This window comes from Macadamia integrifolia, unplaced genomic scaffold, assembly GCF_013358625.1.
Source record: "Macadamia integrifolia cultivar HAES 741 unplaced genomic scaffold, SCU_Mint_v3 scaffold891, whole genome shotgun sequence".
Lineage (NCBI taxonomy): Eukaryota > Viridiplantae > Streptophyta > Magnoliopsida > Proteales > Proteaceae > Macadamia > Macadamia integrifolia.
Window position 1 is genome coordinate 192,871 of NW_024870572.1, and position 20,081 is coordinate 212,951.

General features: G+C 35.7%; 3 protein-coding genes across 7 annotated transcripts in view; all 3 read left to right on the plus strand.

Annotated features, from left to right (window-relative positions):
- The window catches only part of LOC122070345 (protein ROOT HAIR DEFECTIVE 3 homolog 2-like), a 43,445-nt gene extending 41,136 nt beyond the window's left edge, over positions 1 to 2,309 (plus strand). For all 3 annotated transcript variants that reach the window (XM_042634483.1, XM_042634480.1, XM_042634481.1), the window contains exons 21-23: positions 631 to 725; positions 842 to 938; positions 1,821 to 2,309. In XM_042634483.1, the coding sequence (XP_042490417.1) occupies positions 631 to 725; positions 842 to 938; positions 1,821 to 2,111 (483 nt within the window). In that variant the 3' untranslated portion in view covers positions 2,112 to 2,309. The remainder of the gene's footprint in view (positions 1 to 630; positions 726 to 841; positions 939 to 1,820) is intronic.
- Positions 2,310 to 5,039: 2,730 nt separating this feature from the next.
- LOC122070342 (putative UPF0481 protein At3g02645) lies at positions 5,040 to 8,140 on the plus strand. The gene is made up of 2 exons (XM_042634477.1): positions 5,040 to 5,203; positions 6,556 to 8,140. Exons 1-2 carry the CDS (start codon positions 5,192 to 5,194, stop codon positions 7,942 to 7,944), a joined length of 1,401 nt encoding a protein of 466 aa, XP_042490411.1. The 5' UTR covers positions 5,040 to 5,191; the 3' UTR covers positions 7,945 to 8,140.
- Positions 8,141 to 12,094: 3,954 nt separating this feature from the next.
- LOC122070353 (UPF0481 protein At3g47200-like) lies at positions 12,095 to 14,178 on the plus strand. 3 transcript variants are annotated; one of them, XM_042634492.1, is made up of 2 exons: positions 12,095 to 12,278; positions 13,524 to 14,178. In XM_042634492.1, the coding sequence occupies exon 2, from the start codon at positions 13,569 to 13,571 to the stop codon at positions 14,130 to 14,132; it is 564 nt and encodes a 187-aa protein (XP_042490426.1). In that variant the 5' UTR covers positions 12,095 to 12,278; positions 13,524 to 13,568; the 3' UTR covers positions 14,133 to 14,178. The 3 variants fall into 3 exon arrangements, with proteins under 3 accessions (XP_042490426.1, XP_042490425.1, XP_042490424.1); XM_042634491.1 differs by having other exon boundaries at positions 13,553 to 14,178; XM_042634490.1 differs by having other exon boundaries at positions 13,556 to 14,178.
- Positions 14,179 to 20,081: the final 5,903 nt, after the last annotated feature.

Here is a 20,081-nt window from a genome sequence, read left to right on the forward strand (position 1 = left end):
AAAAAGAAGAAAGAAAGAAAAAAAAAAAAACAAAACAAAACACAACAAAAAATAAAAAAATGCTCATTTAGGTCATATGATTGCCCACTCAGATAAGAATATTGATCCTCCAGTAGCTTTGACTTATTAGTTGCAGTCCTTGGTAAGACTCGGCTCAAGATGGTTGAGATTTGCTTTGGAGATGCTCAAGTGCTCAACAAACCGTTGAGCTGACATCGTACTCTTTTCCTCTTATGATCTATACTTGAGTTAGTTTGTGTCAGATTAACTGCATGGATAATTTACAATTCTGAGCATGTCACCATATCTTGACAGGGTTGAAGTATACCACTCTAGATTCAGAGCAGTGGTTGCTCCATAAGAATTTTCATCATCTCTGATGCTGATTGATTTCATACTTTCAATGTGTATGAAACAGAGGAAAAGGACATTTTTGGTGGTGTAATTGTGTCCCATTCTATCTGAATTTCTTTCTGAACTTATGCGTGCTTTGTTGTTTATTCTCATCCATTCCTGCCATTCTGTGTCCTTTTAAGGAAACTGATCGCAGGAGCTGGTAATGATGGATCTTGGATAGTTATTTCATCGATTGGTGGAATCTCACATGCAATACTGTTTATGTTCTTTCAGGAAGCTCACAAGCAGCGTAACAACTGGTTACCTCCACCTTGGGCAATACTTGCAATGATGGTTCTTGGATTTAATGAATTTATGATCCTTCTAAAGTAATCACCTTCTATTCCTTGAATTTTTATTTTTTTGCTTCATTTTTACATTACCTGCTCATTTCACTTGCTGCCTGTGCTAAAGCTGGTCATTGGTGCTTCTGCTGATAAAACAGGAATCCTCTTTATCTTTTTGCATTGTTTATTATTTATTTGTTGTCCAAAGCCCTATGGGTAGAGCTTGATATTCCAGGGGAGTTCCGCAATGGCACAGTGAGTATCAATTCTTTCTTTTGTTCAGGTCCTATTTTAATTTCCTACCTCCAGAATTGGCTATGATCCTTCTTTGGTTTTGGGAATTTTAACTCAGGTTGCATCTTTGGATTTGTCATGAACTGTGATCAAATGTACTATTTTAATATTAACATCTAATTTTAAGTGTTGTTGTGGGTTGTTGGCTAACACTGTTTTTTTTTTTTTTTTTGAGGGGGGCGGTGGGGAGTGGTGTAAATTTCTAGGTAGCTACCAGTGATCACTCTGGTGTAAATTTAAATTTCCGCTATGACGCTATTCTACAGCTTAGCCCTAATTGGTTACAAATTATATTTGTCAAAGCGCATTGCCCAAGCGTTGGCTAGACGTTGCCTAGGTAACACCTAGGCATCTAGGTCCGTTGGTCACCTATGCCGCCTAGGTGGTCACCTTGTTGGTGTCCCTTGCATACAGGCCCCCCTCCAATGCCTTTTGTTGCCTAGACACCGTGACAAACTATGGTCCAAATTTGTCTCATGTAATAGTATTTTCCAACTTTGGTCCCAACTTATTCCTCTGTTGCTTTCTTATGCATTGTTAATTGTTGAAAATACTAAAGTCTTTGATAATATTCAATGTCTATAAGGTAGTAAGCCATGTCACTAATGTAAATAAGGGAAACATATATGTGGTGAATTAAGAGGATTCCCTAAAAATGAGTGTTTCTTATCTGCTACATCAGCTTTTGACATGCTAAAAGGCCTCATCGCTGGGGGCAGCAAAGTAGAAAACTCTCATTGATGTTTTCTTTTTCTAGTTTTTCCCTTCTGTTTTTTCATTCTTCAACTAAATGATCTCATGGGTAGAGTGACTACAAAGAATGTTTCACTGGCACACGTGCAGCTTGCAGGGATTATTTCTATTTCTTCAAAGTTTCTTCCCAGCGTGATGAACCTTATAAGGAAACTAGCTGAAGAAGCCCAAGGTCGTCCAACTACTGAACCACCGAGACCAGCCCGATCAATAGCTGTTCAGAGTTTTAGAAATCAACAGAGAACGATTTCTGTGACAGATTCAGTTCCAAATTCATCTGTATCATCAAATGTTGCATCAACTGAAAGCAGTTTTGAGTACTCGAGTCCTTCAGTTACGCATAGACGATCTACAAACACCGAAGAACCAGAACATATTTGATCAAGACCTTTCTTTTTTAAGATGTATAATATGTAGTTTGGAGATGAAAAAACGCCCCCAGTTTAATGGGGGCTTGTGATACACAGATGAATTAGATTGCATGTATAGCCATAGGTAGGGCTGGTAGATATCTTTCTCTTGGAAAGTTTTTGTATACAACCTCGTGTTATTTTATGTATAAAGAAGCATTTCTTATCATCTCTTTAAATTTTAGCTTTGATGAATATGGAGAGCAGACCACAGAGAGGAGGGGTAGAGAGTGTGTGGACAAAAGGCTCCCCATTTGGTTGATAAGTCAAGCCTTTTCTTTGCCTGTCTTCTTTGTATTTTGTTTTGTAAGACTTGATTTTGGTAAAAGGAAAATAATGCTCAATAATATTAGTTGAGGCCTGAAATCCATTGATTAATGGTTTGACATAGCTTAACTGATGGCGAAGAGAAATCTGCACTCTGCTTGAAATGCACTTTCAGGTTTTTCATATTTCTAGCAGGCAAATGGTTAACTACCTTTCTCAGAAATGATGAGCTTCACTTGCTGGTTAGAACCCAAACCCAGCCTAGCCATGTCTTGGTGGTGTACCTCTAATTCCAATAATCCTTCTGTTTGGTGCCATTCTATTTCCCAGTTTATATAAGGATCAACTTATAATGAGCCATGATAGAGAAAATGCACAGAGGGGAACTCCACTGATCCATTGGAGTACTTCTGTAGGAAAGAAGCATGTATGGTAACGCTGAGAAAAAAGTATTTCTGAAATAAAATAAAAATGAATTGTGGGACAATGCATTTGTTAAGCCGATGGGGCTTTGCACATCTTAGGGAAATGAAATACACTGATGTATATGAAGAACAGAAACATTAGAAATGAACAATCACTCAGAAATCAAACAAAACTTAGACTATTACTCGACTTTCTACAGATTTTGTTGGATTTCTTCTTCTCACATTCAGACTATAGTAGTATATAAAGATCAAGGATAATTGATCACACACGACATAATCATGAACCTGCAATAGACACTGATGGATCTTTTGTCATCAATAGAACAATTGGGTTCTGAAAAGGCTGGACTTGTAGAAGAACACATCAGAGGAAGTTTATGCTGATCTAGGTAAATGGTAGTCATACAGAGTGCACAAGTTAGTCTAAATGTCCAAGGTGAGGGAAAGATCTTGGTGTTAGCTATAATGGTAGAGAAAAAAGAAACAAGGAATTGTACAGTACCAGAGAGACAGAGGAAGAGGAAAAAGACTAAAATGAGGAAGAAAAAAAACATTTAAAAGATGAGACAAAACATAGATGGGATAATGGAGAAATAGAAATATAGAGTTGTAGCCAACCTGCTGATTTTCCAATTTAGTTGGGACAAGGATGAGTTGAGTTTATACACTAAATCAATAAGGGAGTAGAGAATCAAAGAAAATCCATCCTCTTTGTCGGTCCAATAACCTTTACTATATTTGACAACTATACATTTTTTTAGATGTAATATTTATTTTATTTTTCAAATAAAGGGATTTAGTTGCCAAGTGAATTAAATTTTATGGGCAAGAGGATGCTACCTCTTGGCGTAGATATACAACAGCGGGAACTGCCAATAGGAGGGGCATGCATGAGCATCTTCAACATGGGACAACATGTTCTTTTTGTACCTATTGTGTCTTAGCATAGGTACACACTAGGAGATAGCGGTGTTTTCCTTCCTAAAGTTTGATAACTATATTTGGGATGTTTTGGAATTCGTCACACAATCATCTACTTTTTCATTATCAAAAATAAAATAAAATCACCTTTGATTTCACTTCCATTTTCTTTATTTTCTTTTTAACCAGACAGAAAACTTGCACACACATTCTCTCTCTTCACATGCAAACATGCTTGTCTCTAATAGGTTAGAGGGTATCACAATTCACAAATGAGAAGCAAGGAATTATTCTTAGAAGATCATATGTGACAAAAAGAATTATTCTTAAAAGTAAAAAAGAAGATTTCAGAGATGAACGAATTTGAAACTCAATTCAAGTATGGGACAAAAGGAATCATTTTAATTGATATGCTTATCTTGCTTGTTAAAAGGTTGGAGGACTTTACTCTTATTAGAAACACCATGGAAAAATGCTCAAGTTAGATGCATCCTCTCTCTCTCTCTCTCTCTCTCTCTCTCTCTCTATATATATATATATATATATAATTTGTACACACTTTGGAAAGCATATATTGGGGGATGAGTAATTTTAATTTTTTGTTTGTTGAAGTTTAGATTTGTAACAGATATTTTATCTTTATTTTGCTTCTCTCTCGAGATATATATATATATATATATATACACACACTCACATGCACGTGTAAACATTCATTGTCTTTAACAGATTTGAAGGCATCACAAATGACAAGCAAAGAATTATTCTTAGAAGATTATATAAGACATCAAAGAATTATTCTTAAAGGTAAGAAGTCAATTTAAGAGATGAATCAATTTGAAACTGAATTCAAGCAGGGAGAAAAGAAAAATATTTTGATTGATATTCTTGGCTTGCTTGTTAAAAAGTTGGGGGGCATGACTTTACTCTTTAATAAAAGAAACAATGGAGAGGTACCAAATTAGATGCACAATGAACCACTTTACATATTCCAGTTAGAGACACAAATGTAAGCTAGTGAAGAATGTGATGAAAGTGTGTTGAATGTGTCATGAAAGTGATGAAAGTTCAATATTCATTGGTTTATAAAGAATATTAGATATGAGGAGGGGTTAATAGGTAATTGTTTATTATAATAGGGGGTTATTTGTAATTATATAAACTATTAGATAGGTTATGTAGTTACAATTACTTGTTCCTCACTTCTTTGATAGGAAATAGAAAATTTCTAAAAGCAATTAGGAGGATCCAAACTCTATAAATAGAGGTGGAGAGGAAGGGAGTGGGATGATTTTGCTAGGAAATTTTCCTCTCCTTGGTTTTAGGTGCTCTCATCTCTTTATCTTCATAAGCAAACTGTTCATCTCTCATCCATGGTTTGTAATTGTCTTCTTCAACATAAGGACGGTGTGTTACCAAACTAGTGGCTTTTGCAAATATGAATCTTGAGGTATGTACATCTATTCTTCTCTTTAGTTGGTGGTTTATGGACAAGAAGAAGTCATCTCATGGTTCGACCGATTTGAATAGACTCACATATTCACAATGTAGGCCCTAGATCGGAATCTAGGTGAGGCAACTTCTTATTCATTTTCTCTCAAGACGGGGATTTTCTACTGAGTAAGAGTGTGACTTGCAAACTAAAGTTGTTTACCAAAATATAATCAAACCATTTAAACTGAAATTAATGAATTTGTTTACTAATTTGTTTGTTCTAGTTTTAAAAGCATTTATTAAATTATGTGGTTCGATTTTGAACCAGTTAAAACCGATTTTTAAGCCGGTACACTATTAAACCCATTATACATGCTAAATCAATTAGCCATGTTTGATCTAAGGTTGGATTTATAGCATATAACTTATTAATCATTGTTCATGCGCAATAACGTCAGATTATTTTATTAAGATTTTAAAAATAGATTTGTTCCCAATTAGATCCAGAACTGTTACTCGAACCAATAACAAAACACCATTTATAACTTGGATGGATATCAAACCCAAGAAATCGTTTAAATTAAAAGAGTTTATGGGACTGTTTAATTATTAATTGGTTTCAATTTGGGCTATTGGAACTGTTTGATAAACGGTTTAACTTTGGTTTCTGTCCTTCATATCTTGAGAATTAAACCAATAATCAGAACCAAATTGATCAATACCCTTATCTAAGGACAAACCATTAGTCTCACAAATATGTAGGTTGACTACTTGCCAAATTTGATGATCAATCTCAACCAAATGGCCTAGGGTATATTAATTTTTCATCATGCCTTCAAAGATAAGTCATTTTGATCGAAAGAGTAAACCAGCTGGCCAGAAGGTGTGAACTAAAATAACTCTAGATGAGGTCCACCTGGTAGCAAGTATTACACGTTGGACTTGAAATGAAGGAAACCTTAGTTACCCCAAGGGGGTAGAGGTGTTGGCAAGGGACCTTTGCCTCAAGGAACGTGTGGTTCTGCGAACGACTCCTCTTACCTATTAGGAGCCACTTACATGGGGTGTTTAGTGCTCTTCATTGCTTTTGGCGAAAGTTAAAATGATTCTCATCTAACTCCAGTATAATCTAATCTATGTGGTTGTGAGGTCAATATAGACCCGTGAGACTAGTTAGGCCGAAGACTAAAATACCCATTGTTAGCCAAAAAAACGAACCTTGGTTCAAACTTTTACCCTACTTTTAATTAGAGATGACTCTTGACTGTCACTGCTGATTTTCCTAATAAATCCCATTTATAATCCTCCCCTCCCCTCCCCTCCTCCTTCCTCTTTGCTTTGAAGTGATTGTGGATTTCTTATTACCAGAGACCTAACAAGCTCGTTGAGAAAAGCAGTAGAGAACCTAAAGCAATGGCCGCCGATGGTAGTAATACAGATGAAGATGTCAAGATATTTTTGGAATACATGGAGAAAAAAATAAAATACACATCACCATTTCTTTATACTATAGACAGAGTTCTCAAGCCAATAAGAGATGTAAAACCAGAAGACTACACACCTCGCTTGATTTCCATTGGTCCTCTTCACCATCAAGAGCCTCACTTAATACCCATGGAAGCACATAAGTTGAGACTTGTAAAAGAATTTCTTTACAGACCATTTAACAAAGCAACATTGGGTGATTATTTGAGAGAGATGAAGGGTTATGAAAAAGAAGTTCGCCAATGTTATTCAGAAAAAAATCCACTCAACTCAGATGACTTTGTGAGGATGATGGTGGTAGATGGTTGCTTCTTACTTCAACTCATCCTTGGTTGGACTCACTACCTTAATGGTGATTCTATATTTAATGAGACATGGATGCCTCATATCATGCGTGACTTGATGTTGCTTGAGAATCAACTTCCCTTCTTTGTTCTTAATAAATTGTGTAAGCTATGTAATGGAGAATCAAGACCTGATACAATCTATGATGATACCCGAAATTTCATTTGGAATTTCTTGAGGTTAGGTCAAGATGTTATGTTATCTAGACCAGATAGTGAAACAAAGCATTTTCTTGATTATGCAAGACATTTATATGTTTCGCCGTTTCTTCATGAACATGAACAACGGTTTATCCGGCGTAAACATTCTGCGACGGAGCTGAAGAAGGCGGCGGCGGTGAAGTTTCAGAAGACTAATACAAGGCGTTTCACGGACATAACTTTTGATGGCGAGGATGGGAAGTTGAATATACCAACTATATATATTGACAATTCTACGGAGTCTCTACTTCGAAATCTCATTGCATTGGAGCAATCTCACCAATATTCTGTAAAATATGTTACAAATTATGCAATCTTCATGAATGATCTCATCAATTCTCCTAAGGATGTGAAGTTGCTGAAGAAGGATGGGATTTTTGAGGGGCAGGTTAACCCAATTGAGGTGGCTGATTTGTATAAAAATCTTCTAAAAGAGGTTACAGTGCCTTATGATGTTTGTTTCTCTCAAGTTTACCATGAATTGGAGAGCTATTATGATAGTTCATGGTATAGACTTGGGACGATAAGGCACAGATGTGTCTCAAAAATCTGCAAAATGATGAAGTGTGTGAAAACAAAATATTTCGACTCCCCATGGTCACTCATAGCATTCATTGCTGCATCAACTGTCCTTGGCTTGACTATGGAACCAACAATTGCTTCTTTCAAGTCTTTGAAGCAAAAAGGAGTGGCCGCTGTCTCACATGAAACAGGAGTTGTGGAATGATGCTCATGGTAGTCATTGATTTAGCGTTTCTTTACTGATGGCAATGCCGAAGATGGGAGTGCTTTCCAATTCTGTGTTTATGTACTGGATCTTCTAATTTGTAATTATTTTTTTTTCTTTTAATACAAATTATCTTTTAGTGAAAAAAAAAGGAATATCTGCCATGAATAATTGTATTGTTAGATATTTTTCTTTTGATTAGATTGCTTTTTGCAATAAAAATCTGTCTGCATAGTAAATCATAAATGTTTTTTCCTCCGAGACTAGGTCAAGTTCATTTACGAGAATGCAGCTCCTGGTCCTGATATTTGGAAATCTCTCTCTCTCTCTCTCTCTCTCTCTCTCTATATATATATATATATATATTTCATGGATTCTAAATATCAAGACCAAAAGCGTATAAGATGAACATGATCCCATCTCATTTCCTACTTCCTAATTATAATGTTTTGCCATTAATAAAGGGAGTTATGACGGTGGTAGATTCCATTTGTATGGATTAGACCGTATGAGAATGATTCTCATACCTTATCCACATTCCCTGTCATGGTTGCATCACTATTTTTTCCTTCCCTTCTTCATCTCTAAGATATGGATTTATCTCATTTTCCATGAATGAGAACAAACCTTTTTTTTCATGAAAATTTTAACTGAAGTTCCGATTCCCTTCCTAGTTCCAACACTTTACTACATTAATACTAATAAGTCACACCCCAGATTTCTAATGTGGTCTCCTCATACCTCTGGACCATCAAGTTCTTTTGGATCAGCTATGAAAAACAAAAAAAGTTCGTTTAGATCATTTTTCTTTTGTCATTTTTAGCCTTCTTTGTTGTGTCTAATCTTTGCTGTTTGGTTTCTTCATTTGTTTACTGTTTTTAGGTGTTTTTCTAGTCTTGGCTTTTATCCCAAGCAACGTTCTAAAACTTAGAATCAGTCTTGGATCAGATTGTGTTTGAAATGAGATCGGAAGGATTTACTTCTGTTATTAAAAAAGAGTTAAGGTTTCAGACCAGTTTACCCTTATATCTCACTAGTAGATCAATACGGTTGATCAATATCAACATCAATAATAATACCAATTCAAGCGATCCTGACCAATCCAATCCGAATTTTAAAAACATGCTCCCAAGACAACTGCTTGTATGTCTAAATTTTATTCCTATCTTTTTATCTGATTTTTTGATTGGTTATAATTTTTTTTTTTTTTTTTTGAGTGACAAAAAAAAATATCAATTTTCATGTGCTTGGTAACATCATTATTATATTGCATTTCATAATTCTAATAGTGTATTATGGCAAAATAGGGCAAATTAGGGTCAACTTGATCCAATCAAGTTCAAATAGGGCTGGGTTGAGTTCACTGAATAGATTGGGCCTAGGCATGAGCCTGGAAGGATTGTGTTGGGCTTGGTTTGAATATTGGGGCCTAAAATTAAGCTAGGGCTTTAAAAAACCAGACCCAACCCCACCTTGGTGCACCCATAATTTTACCTATACCAGCATGTAAACTCTATGCAAGGATGATAGAGAAATAATGAAAAGGGATGAATGGGTTAAGAAAGTATTAGATCTTTTATTAAATTTTTTTTTTTTCGCTCATTTAACATGTTCGGGCCTTAATAAGCTTATCAAGGTCGCCTATATATATACATATCATTGTTCAATAGAATGATGATGGACAATTCAAACCATTACTTAACTACTATATGCCTTGAATTAGCCATATGTTTAATTTTAAAGTCTAATTTCAGATAAGGGAGAAAAAATGTTACTTGCCTGTGTTCTCTATGCCAAACACAACACTCTGTTTTCAAGGGTTGTAAAAAGATGTTTTTGCCTACCTGAAAATAAGGCACTATGTTTGAATGTAGAGAACATAGATGGGTTGCATTCTATCTCTCATGTTTCTGATTTTCAAAACTCCAACTAGCAGCCACTTGGCAAACTCTGTTTGTGCTGGAATTTTAATTTAAGCAAGGAATATTGGGTCTATGAAATTGGCCATGTAGAAACATTTGGGATGGTGCATAATAGTGGCAAATTTGAGGTTTGAAAAATAGGACTATGAGAGTGCACAATAGTGGTTGGACTACAACAAGCATACATGTACTACGCACATAGAGTTGTATCCCGATACATGAAAAGATATTTGATTGAGTTATTCTTTAAAGTTCGACAAATGGCTAATCTAGACATAAACCAATCTCTCGATTGAACCAATTACATATGGAATTAATTTAGGTGGCGATTTATCCTTTATAAGAAATTAATACTTAGTGAGACGTTTCTTCTCACACTCATGATCAGAAGTATCACCTTAAGGAATGATATTATAATGTACATAAATTACAAAGTAAAAAAAATATGGAAGGTTTCATGATCTTAGTTTGGTAAGGGGTGAGAGTTAGGGGGAAAGCTACTTGATTATGCCTTTTCTCATGGAATTAAGACACTTCCATAGTTCCATGCTTCAATGAAATCGTCAGATGCTCACTGGGTAAGACAATGCCTTTGCTGGTTTGCTCACATCTCGTTCACATCTCAAATGTTAAGTTCTAGGGCCGAATCAGTCATTTGGCTCTCTTACCCCTTTTAAAAATAATAATAATAATAATAAAGGGTCAATTGATCCACCTTCTATTTAATTCCTTTTCTCGTATTTTCAAAGAGGGATTATTGAGGTTCTATGGTGCCGTCGGCCGGAAAGATTTCATAACTTGAAAATGATAGATGCTCACTTGGTAATCCAGGTTGATTAGGAGCCGGTGGTATATTCAGTGACAGTATTGATTGTTCTCAAAGATGTTTTCTGTCTTATGAAGGAGTTTATACAAATTTTATGGCTGAATTTATTGCACTTTCCATAGTTTGCATCATGCTTCTTCAAAGAATGTGGATTACCCATGGATTGAGTGCGACATTGCATAAATAAATAAATAAGCATTGTGGTTTCAACAAAAATGGTGGTTATTTAGACGATATTTGGGTAATATATCATTGGTAATTTCTCACTATTATCTTGAAGGGAACGTGATGGCTGATAAATTGGCAAAACATGCAGCATCAACAAGAGTGTCTACTATCTGGGATATTGTGCCTAGATTCACTTTACATAATGTCAACTGGGATTCTCAATTGAGATCCAAATATAGAAGTTACTTAATTTGTATATTCTCGGTTGATTGAATTATTGCTCTGTTGATGATCATGTCGAAAGTGGTGTAAGTAGTCCAATGGTTTGTTTTCTTTCATTCTCTATGAGAAAGTTTCTCTAATTTATTAATATATTTATTTTTTGATTTATTGAAAAAATAATTTATATAAAATTAAAAAAAATAAAAAAAAAAAGTTGCAAATTTGGTCAAAAGGAATTATGTGGGTCCCACTTAAGAGTTGGTATTGTATATGGAGGATTTGAACCCAAAAACAAAATTTTTTTTTTTTTTTATGATATTTCAATATGAAACGAAAATAAAGAATGGGTTGATATACCTCTGCTGACTTTTGGAAAAAAAAATAAATAAATAAATAAAGAATGGGTTGGTCAGTGTCCATGACATGAAGACATAAAGATGAGTGTAGCCTTAGATGGTTGGACAAAACCTCATTAAGCGGATTGGACTATTCAATTATTCTGTCACCACTTCTGGCTTATATCTTGTAATTCTCTTATCTGAATCGAAGGAGAGATCTCACCACAGATTCCTTATCCTACTTATCTATTTTCCTTACTAATGATAAATCACAAACCACATAAAAGATGCCTTTGTATCCTCGCGGGGGACTCCTCACCACAGATACCTTATCCTACTTATCTATATTCCTTACTAATAATACTACATCACAAACCACATAAGATTCTGTGACCATTCTAACACTGTTGGTTTTACTAACCTGAAACCACAGTGGCACACAACTTCCATAAACCTCTCACTGAGGTTACGACACTTGGAAAAAGAAGGAAATAAGGAAAGAAATACCGCCTTTTTGTGTGATTATTAAATTCCAAAATGAGCTGTTTGATTGGGAGTTATGGAAGTTTTGTACAACTTCAGGTTCAAATATCATTTTCTAACAGAAAATTAAAAAGAAGAGGAAAAAAAATTCTTTCTTCTTAAATTCAAGCACGAGTTTAAACCTAGCTTATCCCTGTGAATGAAGAAGTCTCATTATATAAATTCTACACATTGGGCTAAAGTAAGGCCTAAACACAAGCAATTGAGTAAGAGAAGTAAGCTCCCTGTATTTGGCACCTTCATTTTCTTTAAACTGTCGAGAATCCTTCCTGCTTCCAGCCGGTTGTGTTGTTCTCCTTTATATTAACAGACAAGGTAAGTGTGCACCTTATTATCTTCCTCTTTCTCAGTTGAGATATAAACCAATATGCTTGTATTTGATCTTAACGAATGCTTTGTGGTGCATGATTGCTCAGATTTGACTTTGCTTTCATTTTTTTTTTTTTTTTTTTTTTCTCAATTGTGTGTGGATTTGGTGGAATTGTGGGCTAATGTATAACCTTGTCTAGAGATTTAGTAAAGCTGTTCAGTGATGGCTCTATCGGAGAAAAGAACCCTACCCTATCTGTCTGTTAGGGTGGCTATTGAGCCAATGTGCAGGCCAATAGGAGGTAGTGCGGAGGCATTTGGGCAGGGGGTAGCATCATTTTTTTGTGCCTACTTGTGTCTGGATGTAGACATGCAAGTGGGCAAGATTCTTTTCTCCATATATAAGAATATATATATATGGTAAAATATTTATATACAATCAGCCCAAAAATGAAATTACATGCCACCTCACACATCATTGATCTTCATGTGAGGGGGTGATATTTTATAAATGTCCCCACCCCCATAGTCAAATTCAAAAGGTGATTCCCTTATTTGCCCGAAACTGTACTAAGCGGTGGAGGGAACCCTTTGCCATATATATGTATGGTAAAACTATTTGTAATCGGGATGATTATAATTAACTGTTTTTACCACTTTTTTGCCCTAGTTCATTTTCTCATTTGCTTTTTAGATGTGGATTGTTTTTCGTAATTTCATGTGTCATATCTTACCACTGACGGAGTGGGTCATACTTCAAAACGGGTCAAGAATATGTGATATAATATGTGAAAGCCATGGACGGAGTGGGTCATTCTTCAAAATGGGCCATTCTTCTCCCTTTGCTTCCATCACAGATCTCGTATTGGGGTGCGGGGGCTATGATTTGACCGGATTGACCGCAACCCAATGAGTCAACTCGTGACTTGAAGTATATAATGTACTATCCTCTTGTTGAGCATTGTCATTTTAATTTGAAGGTTTTTTCGAGTTTGGGTTTCAGGAGGAGTTTTCTTGTCGTTGCTTAGGTGTAGTCTCTCTTTTGCATAGTAAAATATCTTCTTCTTCATCTGAGGACGTAGCACACCACATCAGTATGTGAACCTCGTTAAATCTTTGTGTTTGTGCAAATGTATTTTGGTTTCTTTTCGTATTTCTTGGTGTTTGTTATAACACCTTACTTCCATTTGTAATCCTAACTATCCTCCCCATTCCTCCTTACGTTGAAGTGATTGTATTTCTTATTAATAGTGACCTTACTTGCTCGTTGAGAAAAACAGCAGAAAACTTAAAGCAATGGCCGATAGTCGTGATATTGAAAGTGAACAGAAGAAGGAAACGGAAGGAAGTCACAGTAATTCAAAACAAGATGAAGAAGTCAAGAAATTTGAAGTATACATGGAGAATGAAATAAAATACTTGTCTTCCTCACCAGTTTCTTATACTATACACCGAATTGTCAAGCCAATACGCGATGTAAAGCCAGAAGCCTACACCCCTCGTATGATTTCCGTCGGTCCTCTTCACCATGGGGAGATCCACTTAAAAGCCATGGAAGCACATAAATTGCGGCTTGTAAACGATCTTCTTAAAGAGCGAAAATCTAGGGGAGTAACCTTAGATGACTTTTTCAATGAGATGAGGAGTTCGGTAAAAGAAGTTCGCCAATATTATTCAGAACTCATCTCACTTAACGACTATGAGTTTGTGAAGATGATGGTGATTGATGGATGCTTCTTACTTCGACTCATCCTGGGTTTGAGTCACTATAACAATGATTCTATGTTCAATGACAAATGGATGCCTCATGTTATGCGTGACCTAATTTTGCTTGAAAATCAACTTCCCTTCTTCATGTAATCTTCATGAATGATCTCATCAAGTTATGGATGCCTCATGTTATGCTTCATGTCACAGCTTATGTAATCTTCATGAATGATCTCATCAAGTCTCCTGAGGATGTGGAGTTGGTAGAGGAAGAGGTGACTTTAGCTGATGAACAGAATAAGAACACAGAGGAGTTGGCAGTTTATTATAGCAATCTTTTAAAAGAAGTTGAGCTGCCTCTATTTCATGATGGTTATGTCTTCTACAAAGTTCGCAAAGAACTGGAGAAGTATTACACAGAAACATATAACAGACGTAACACAATATGGTACAGTTGCAGATCGAAATTGGATAAAAATATGAAGATTCTGTATGCTAAGTACTTGGACAACCTTTGGTCAATCATAGCATTACTTGTTGCAACTGCTCTCCTTGGCTTGACCATCGCTTAGACATATGCTTCTTTGAAGTCTTTATAGATGATGGGGTTTTCTTATGGGTTGGGACAACCGTTAAAAGTGTAAAATGTTTCAAATAACTTTTTTTTTAATAATATATATGTTTTTAAAAAAATGTGTAAAATAATGATATATTATGATAATGATTTTCATGTTATTTTTTCAAAATCCTTTTATGCCTTTAACTTAAACAACTTTTAAAATTAAAGTAAAATATAAATATATATATATATATATATATATGTCAAGTTCTAATAGGTCGTTGATTGAAGTGTATTTAGACAATCCCTTAAATAAAGGAAGCCAATGAAGAAATGAGAAATCTGCCATGAATTATTATGTTTGATTTTTTTTTTTGGTATAAAGAATGTCTATTACCAATTAAAGACTTGTCACTTACTATCGGAGTATCCGGATCTGAGAATTTTATTTATTTGGTGAAACGATGATAAAAAATAGTATCTTTCTTCCAAAATAGTAATTATATATTTGACTTTTGATGAGTGTAAAATGTTAGATCAAATACCAAGAAATAAGAAAATAAAGAGACAATAGATCCGCACGACATAAAGATTTAACAAGATTCACACGTCAGTGTGGTGTGCTACATTCTCGGACGAAGAAGAAGATGTTTTATTATGCAGAAGAGAGATTATACCCAAGCAGCGACGAGAAAACGCACATTGAAACCCTAGCTCGAAAACCCCCCAAAATACAATGACTTTCTCAACAAGACAATAGTACATTATATATTCCAAGTCGTGGGTTGACCCCTCGGATCGCAATCGATCCGGTTGAATCATACCTAGGGGGCTATGCCCCCACACCCCATTGAACCTCTCTGCTTCCATCACAGATCTCAGAAAACTTCCCATTTTGATCACCACCAAAATTTGTCGGAGTAGATCAATCCTCAAAACTGGCCAAGAATTTGAGACAAACTTTACATTAACAAATTATTTTAACAACTAAATAAATGTGAATGTAAATTCAAGATTCATGTGAGACCCTCTATTTTAGCGGCTGTTACTTTCTCACCAAAGTTTGAGAACTTGGTATCAGATCAAGGCTGATTTAGATATTGATCTAGATCGGCCTTGTCTGAAAGAAATACCTTTGATTTTGTTATCCTTAGTCTGTTTTGATTCATCGATACAATATCAACCAAGAATTGGGATCAGCCCATATAAAGACCGATAACAATCCAATTCTTAAAACCATGTTTTACACAGAACGTCAACACATATAAAATGAGTAAAAGAAGTATATATAGTCCATAAAATCACAGAGTGAGCCTAAACTCATGGAATCACATTTTAAGAGGAAAAGCTAATTGTCACTCATGTAGGTTACAAAAGTATCGCTAAACACATGCCCGGCCAACATAAAAGCAGAGATGTACTTTCACACGTTTGAATTATAGAATTAAAATCTAAGAATCTTAAGCATTATAGGTTGTAAGAGTCTTTACACCCTTTCTTGTCTTTAGCAAAAAAAAAAAATTATCAAAAAAATATATATATCTTCATCCATTTTCATCCCCTACCATGGTACTAAAACTTGAATCCGATCGATTAGTATCATTTGGATTGAATCAATATCAGACTTAATCAATCCTGATCTTGACTGATCCAATCCCAATAGTGGGTATGAGTCATGACCCAATGGCAAAAAAAAAATAAAAAACTGATTTTTATTAAGAAGCAGAGAAATATGTCTGATATGGTCCAATCCAGATTGATATCGAATCGGTATCAACCTTGACTTATCTCTAGACCGAGTGAAAATCGTCTACAGTTGATACATCGGTGCAGTGAGCATCAAGTGGCTGGTAGTCCCTTGAAACACATGCTCAAATTCTCTTAGCTATTTGATATTCACCGCACCTCACAACTTGCTGCAAAAGATGTGAACTCGTCTAAGTTTTGTAATCTTATCACCGATTTAATTCCTAGGAGATCACAATGGGAGAGAAGGACAAAATGAAATGAGGTCACAATATCAAGCAAAAAAAAAAAATAAGGAGCAATCACCAAAGTAACAACGATGTCTTAGGTTTTTTTTTTTTTTTTTTTTTTTCACTGAGTTCATAAAATTTATGATTAAGACCCATCTGAAGCATCCAAATTGGCACATCACCACTTGGATTGCCCTTCTTGAACCATATTCCAAATGTGCAAGTAATCCAACAAGGTCCACTGGATCTGAATAATTCAGAATTAATGATTCGATTGGATCTTCTAATATAGATTAATTTATATCGTATAACCCAGTTGGGCTATCCAAATCACCACTTAGATGGGCCCTCTTGTAACCTATTTCAATTGTATAAACCATGCTACAGAGTCCACTTGATCCCAAACAAAATTACAAAAATCGAAATTTTTATCTGATAAATATTTCATAATGGACAAATTTTATGATGAAATTCATCGAAACATAAAGCTTTCTTTGGTATGATTTCTATTTGTATTTATTAATTATTTTTTAGAAATTATTTGTGACAATAAATTATGGATCACAACTAGTATTCGTTTGGTTACTAGTTATAAAATAGATTATATAATAAGAAAATAGGTTTCATCTTCAGTTTTTAGTATTAAGCTTTGAGCAAGAGAGATGATAGGATTTGATGTTTTTTGTTGGAAAAGTATAAAATATACTGAAATTACCTATTTACTTTTGATTTTGAGTAGTTTACCACACGTGCTCATTTAAGGTAGCGCAAAAATCAACATGAATGATTTATTGCCACAAATCACAAATAGTTTGAGAGTAAGTTGTTATTTGTTATTTTATAAATAAAAATAAGTGCTATAAATTATCCCAAACACTTGTAAAAATAAAAATAAGTCAAATAAATATAAATATAAATCAAACCAAAGAGAGCCTGAGATTGGCAACAACATTTGGATTGAACTTTTTGGACGATATTCTATATGTACAAGTCATTATAGATCATTTTACAGTGTTCACTTGATTTGGATTTATAAATTTTCATTTCAAAAGATGGATCTAATAAAAAGAGGGAACTTTCCACTTAGAATCGATGTGAGACTAAGGGCCCGTTTGATAACGTTTCTGCTGTTTCTGTTTCAAGAAACGACAGAAACAGAAATTTCCGTTTCTCGGAACAGAAACAGAATTTTGGGTGTTTGATAAACCCTGTTTCTTGAAACGTTTATCTGTCTCTTCTTCTGCAAATAGGAAACCGACAATTCCTCGACACACCGCCTGGCACCGGAACGAACCATAGAATAACTCCGGTGGCAATTGAAGCCAACAATGGCTTCATCGAAGCTCCCTGGCATGGCTGGGACGAAGGCACTACCGCAGCAGAAGAAGCCGAAGCTCGAACAACAACCGACCGATCCGAGAGAGAACGAGCACAATTCGAATCCTTTGGGGTAATAGATGGAAGAACACCCAAGAAAGAATTCTTCAATGAATTAGAACGCGAACAGATCCGATTTTGATGCGAGAAAACCTCAGATCTAGTAGAGGATCGAATGTTAACAGGTGACGAAGCATTTGCGGAGCGGGATCTACGACTTGGAAGCGAGCGAAACCCTAGGTTACAGGAGGAAGTAAGCACAAGAGACACCATTAATGGCTCAACTCAGAGCTTAGTAGTTTAGAGAAGCATAGGGAGAAATGGGAAGAGAGAGAACGAATACTCACCGACGATCACGGAGAAACAGAGGCAACAGCTCGTCTGACTCTTTCTTCTTCGAAGGGGCTTTTGTCTGAACCCGATTCTACCTACCTCGCTTACGTCTCCCGCCACCTCTGCTGCCCTCTGTAGTCTCGGCTTCTTCCGTTTCCTGGACAATTGAGCTTGGGGTCAGGGAAAACAAGGGCAACAGCTCCGACAACCACGATGATGTCAGTTACTTCTCTAAAGCCAACTAAGAACAATAACAGAGAAACAAAGGATTCCAAAGTGCAGAGCAATGATAGGAGCTAGAAACAGGGGAACTTGCCTTTGGGGTTACGAGTTGTTTGTAAGCGTTTACGAAAGAGCAAGTCGGCCTCATCGGCTGTGGCAGCAGTGCCGACATTACAGTTCCAGGGCAGTAGACGAGATGATTCACAGTTGCAGTATGAGGATGGCGAGGTGGGGGTATCATGACAGGGGAAAGAGAGTTGCTGGTCGGTGAGATGTCGGAGACGGTGGTGATGGTAGTGATGCCAAACTCCGTCTTCAATATCGATTTTTTGTGCCCCATTTTTGTTTCGAGAAAAGAGCGAAAAAAGTAAAACTTGTTTCGTCATTCATGTTTCTTGAAGCATAAATTGTTATAAATTTCAATTTATGTTTCTAGAAACAAGTGGAACAGAACACTTTTACCAAACGATATTTATGCCGTTTTTTTGTTTCTGAGAACAATAAAACACAGAAACACGTTTCTGGTTATGTTATTAAACGGGCCCTAATATTTTAATACTCCCCTTCACATGTAGATGGATCATGGGATCTAGATTGAAATCACCTTACATGTGGACATTATTAGGGAGGACAGAACTAGAAGAATATGCTTTGATATCATATAAGTTTCTATTTCAAAGGCCGATCTGATGAGAGGAAGTGTTCACATGTTTATGAAAAAAGAGAACTTTCTACTCAAAATTGATGTGTGACTAAACACAATTCAAATAAAAATCAAATGAATAAAAACTTTAAGGCTTTTCTTTTTAGATAATAAAATAAGAAATATATGCATGCTTTGCGTTGAGAAACGAACTTGGTACGAGCCGTAAACTCGAACGTCCTAAGTTCAACTCTCACTAGGTACATCTTGGGCCACTCATACGGATGTGTTTAGTGCTCTTCACCGCTTTCAATGAAAGTTGAATAGTTCTAATTCAACCCCGGTATGACCCGATCCATGCAGTTGTGGGGTCAGTATGAGCCCGCAGGACTAGTCAGGCCAAAAAAAAAAAAAAAAACTGCATACTTTGCAAGCAAATTAGCAACACAATTGACTTCAAAGAAGCAAGGACAAATATATCATTAAATAGACGTCCAGTTTTCGCTAAAAGATTCCAAAGTAGTGGTATTTGATCGGGGTCTATGAATGAACCTACGGACCGATTCTACCTTAAATGTGTATACGATTGAGGATTTGAGGTTATGGAACCATTACATCACTATGGTCCCACATGAGGAGATATCGTTGGCTAAATCAACGCTTGAGGTCATTCGATTTATGTGGGATCAAAATCCTCTGTTTTTCCCATCCATGTTTTTCCTTGTTTTGCTACCTGTAGAACGCGACACATGGAGAATAAGGAGACCAACGGTCAAGATTGGGTGAAGATTATTACATCCGGTGCATTGGTCTTAAAGTTGTCCATGTGTCACGTTCTGCAAATAACAAAATAAGGAAAAACAAGAATGAGAAAAATAGAGGATTATTTTCCGAGGTTCTATGATTCTTTAATTACTACTACAACACCCTAAATAAACTCCTTATGTATTTAATGCGTTATTATTTTCCCTCGTTTTTCAAACAGATTTAAA

What these genes read in the sequence shown, in the direction of transcription:
- LOC122070353 (XM_042634492.1), top strand. Translation starts at nt 13,569, where the DNA reads ATGGCCGATAGTCGTGATATTGAAAGTGAACAGAAGAAGGAAACGGAA.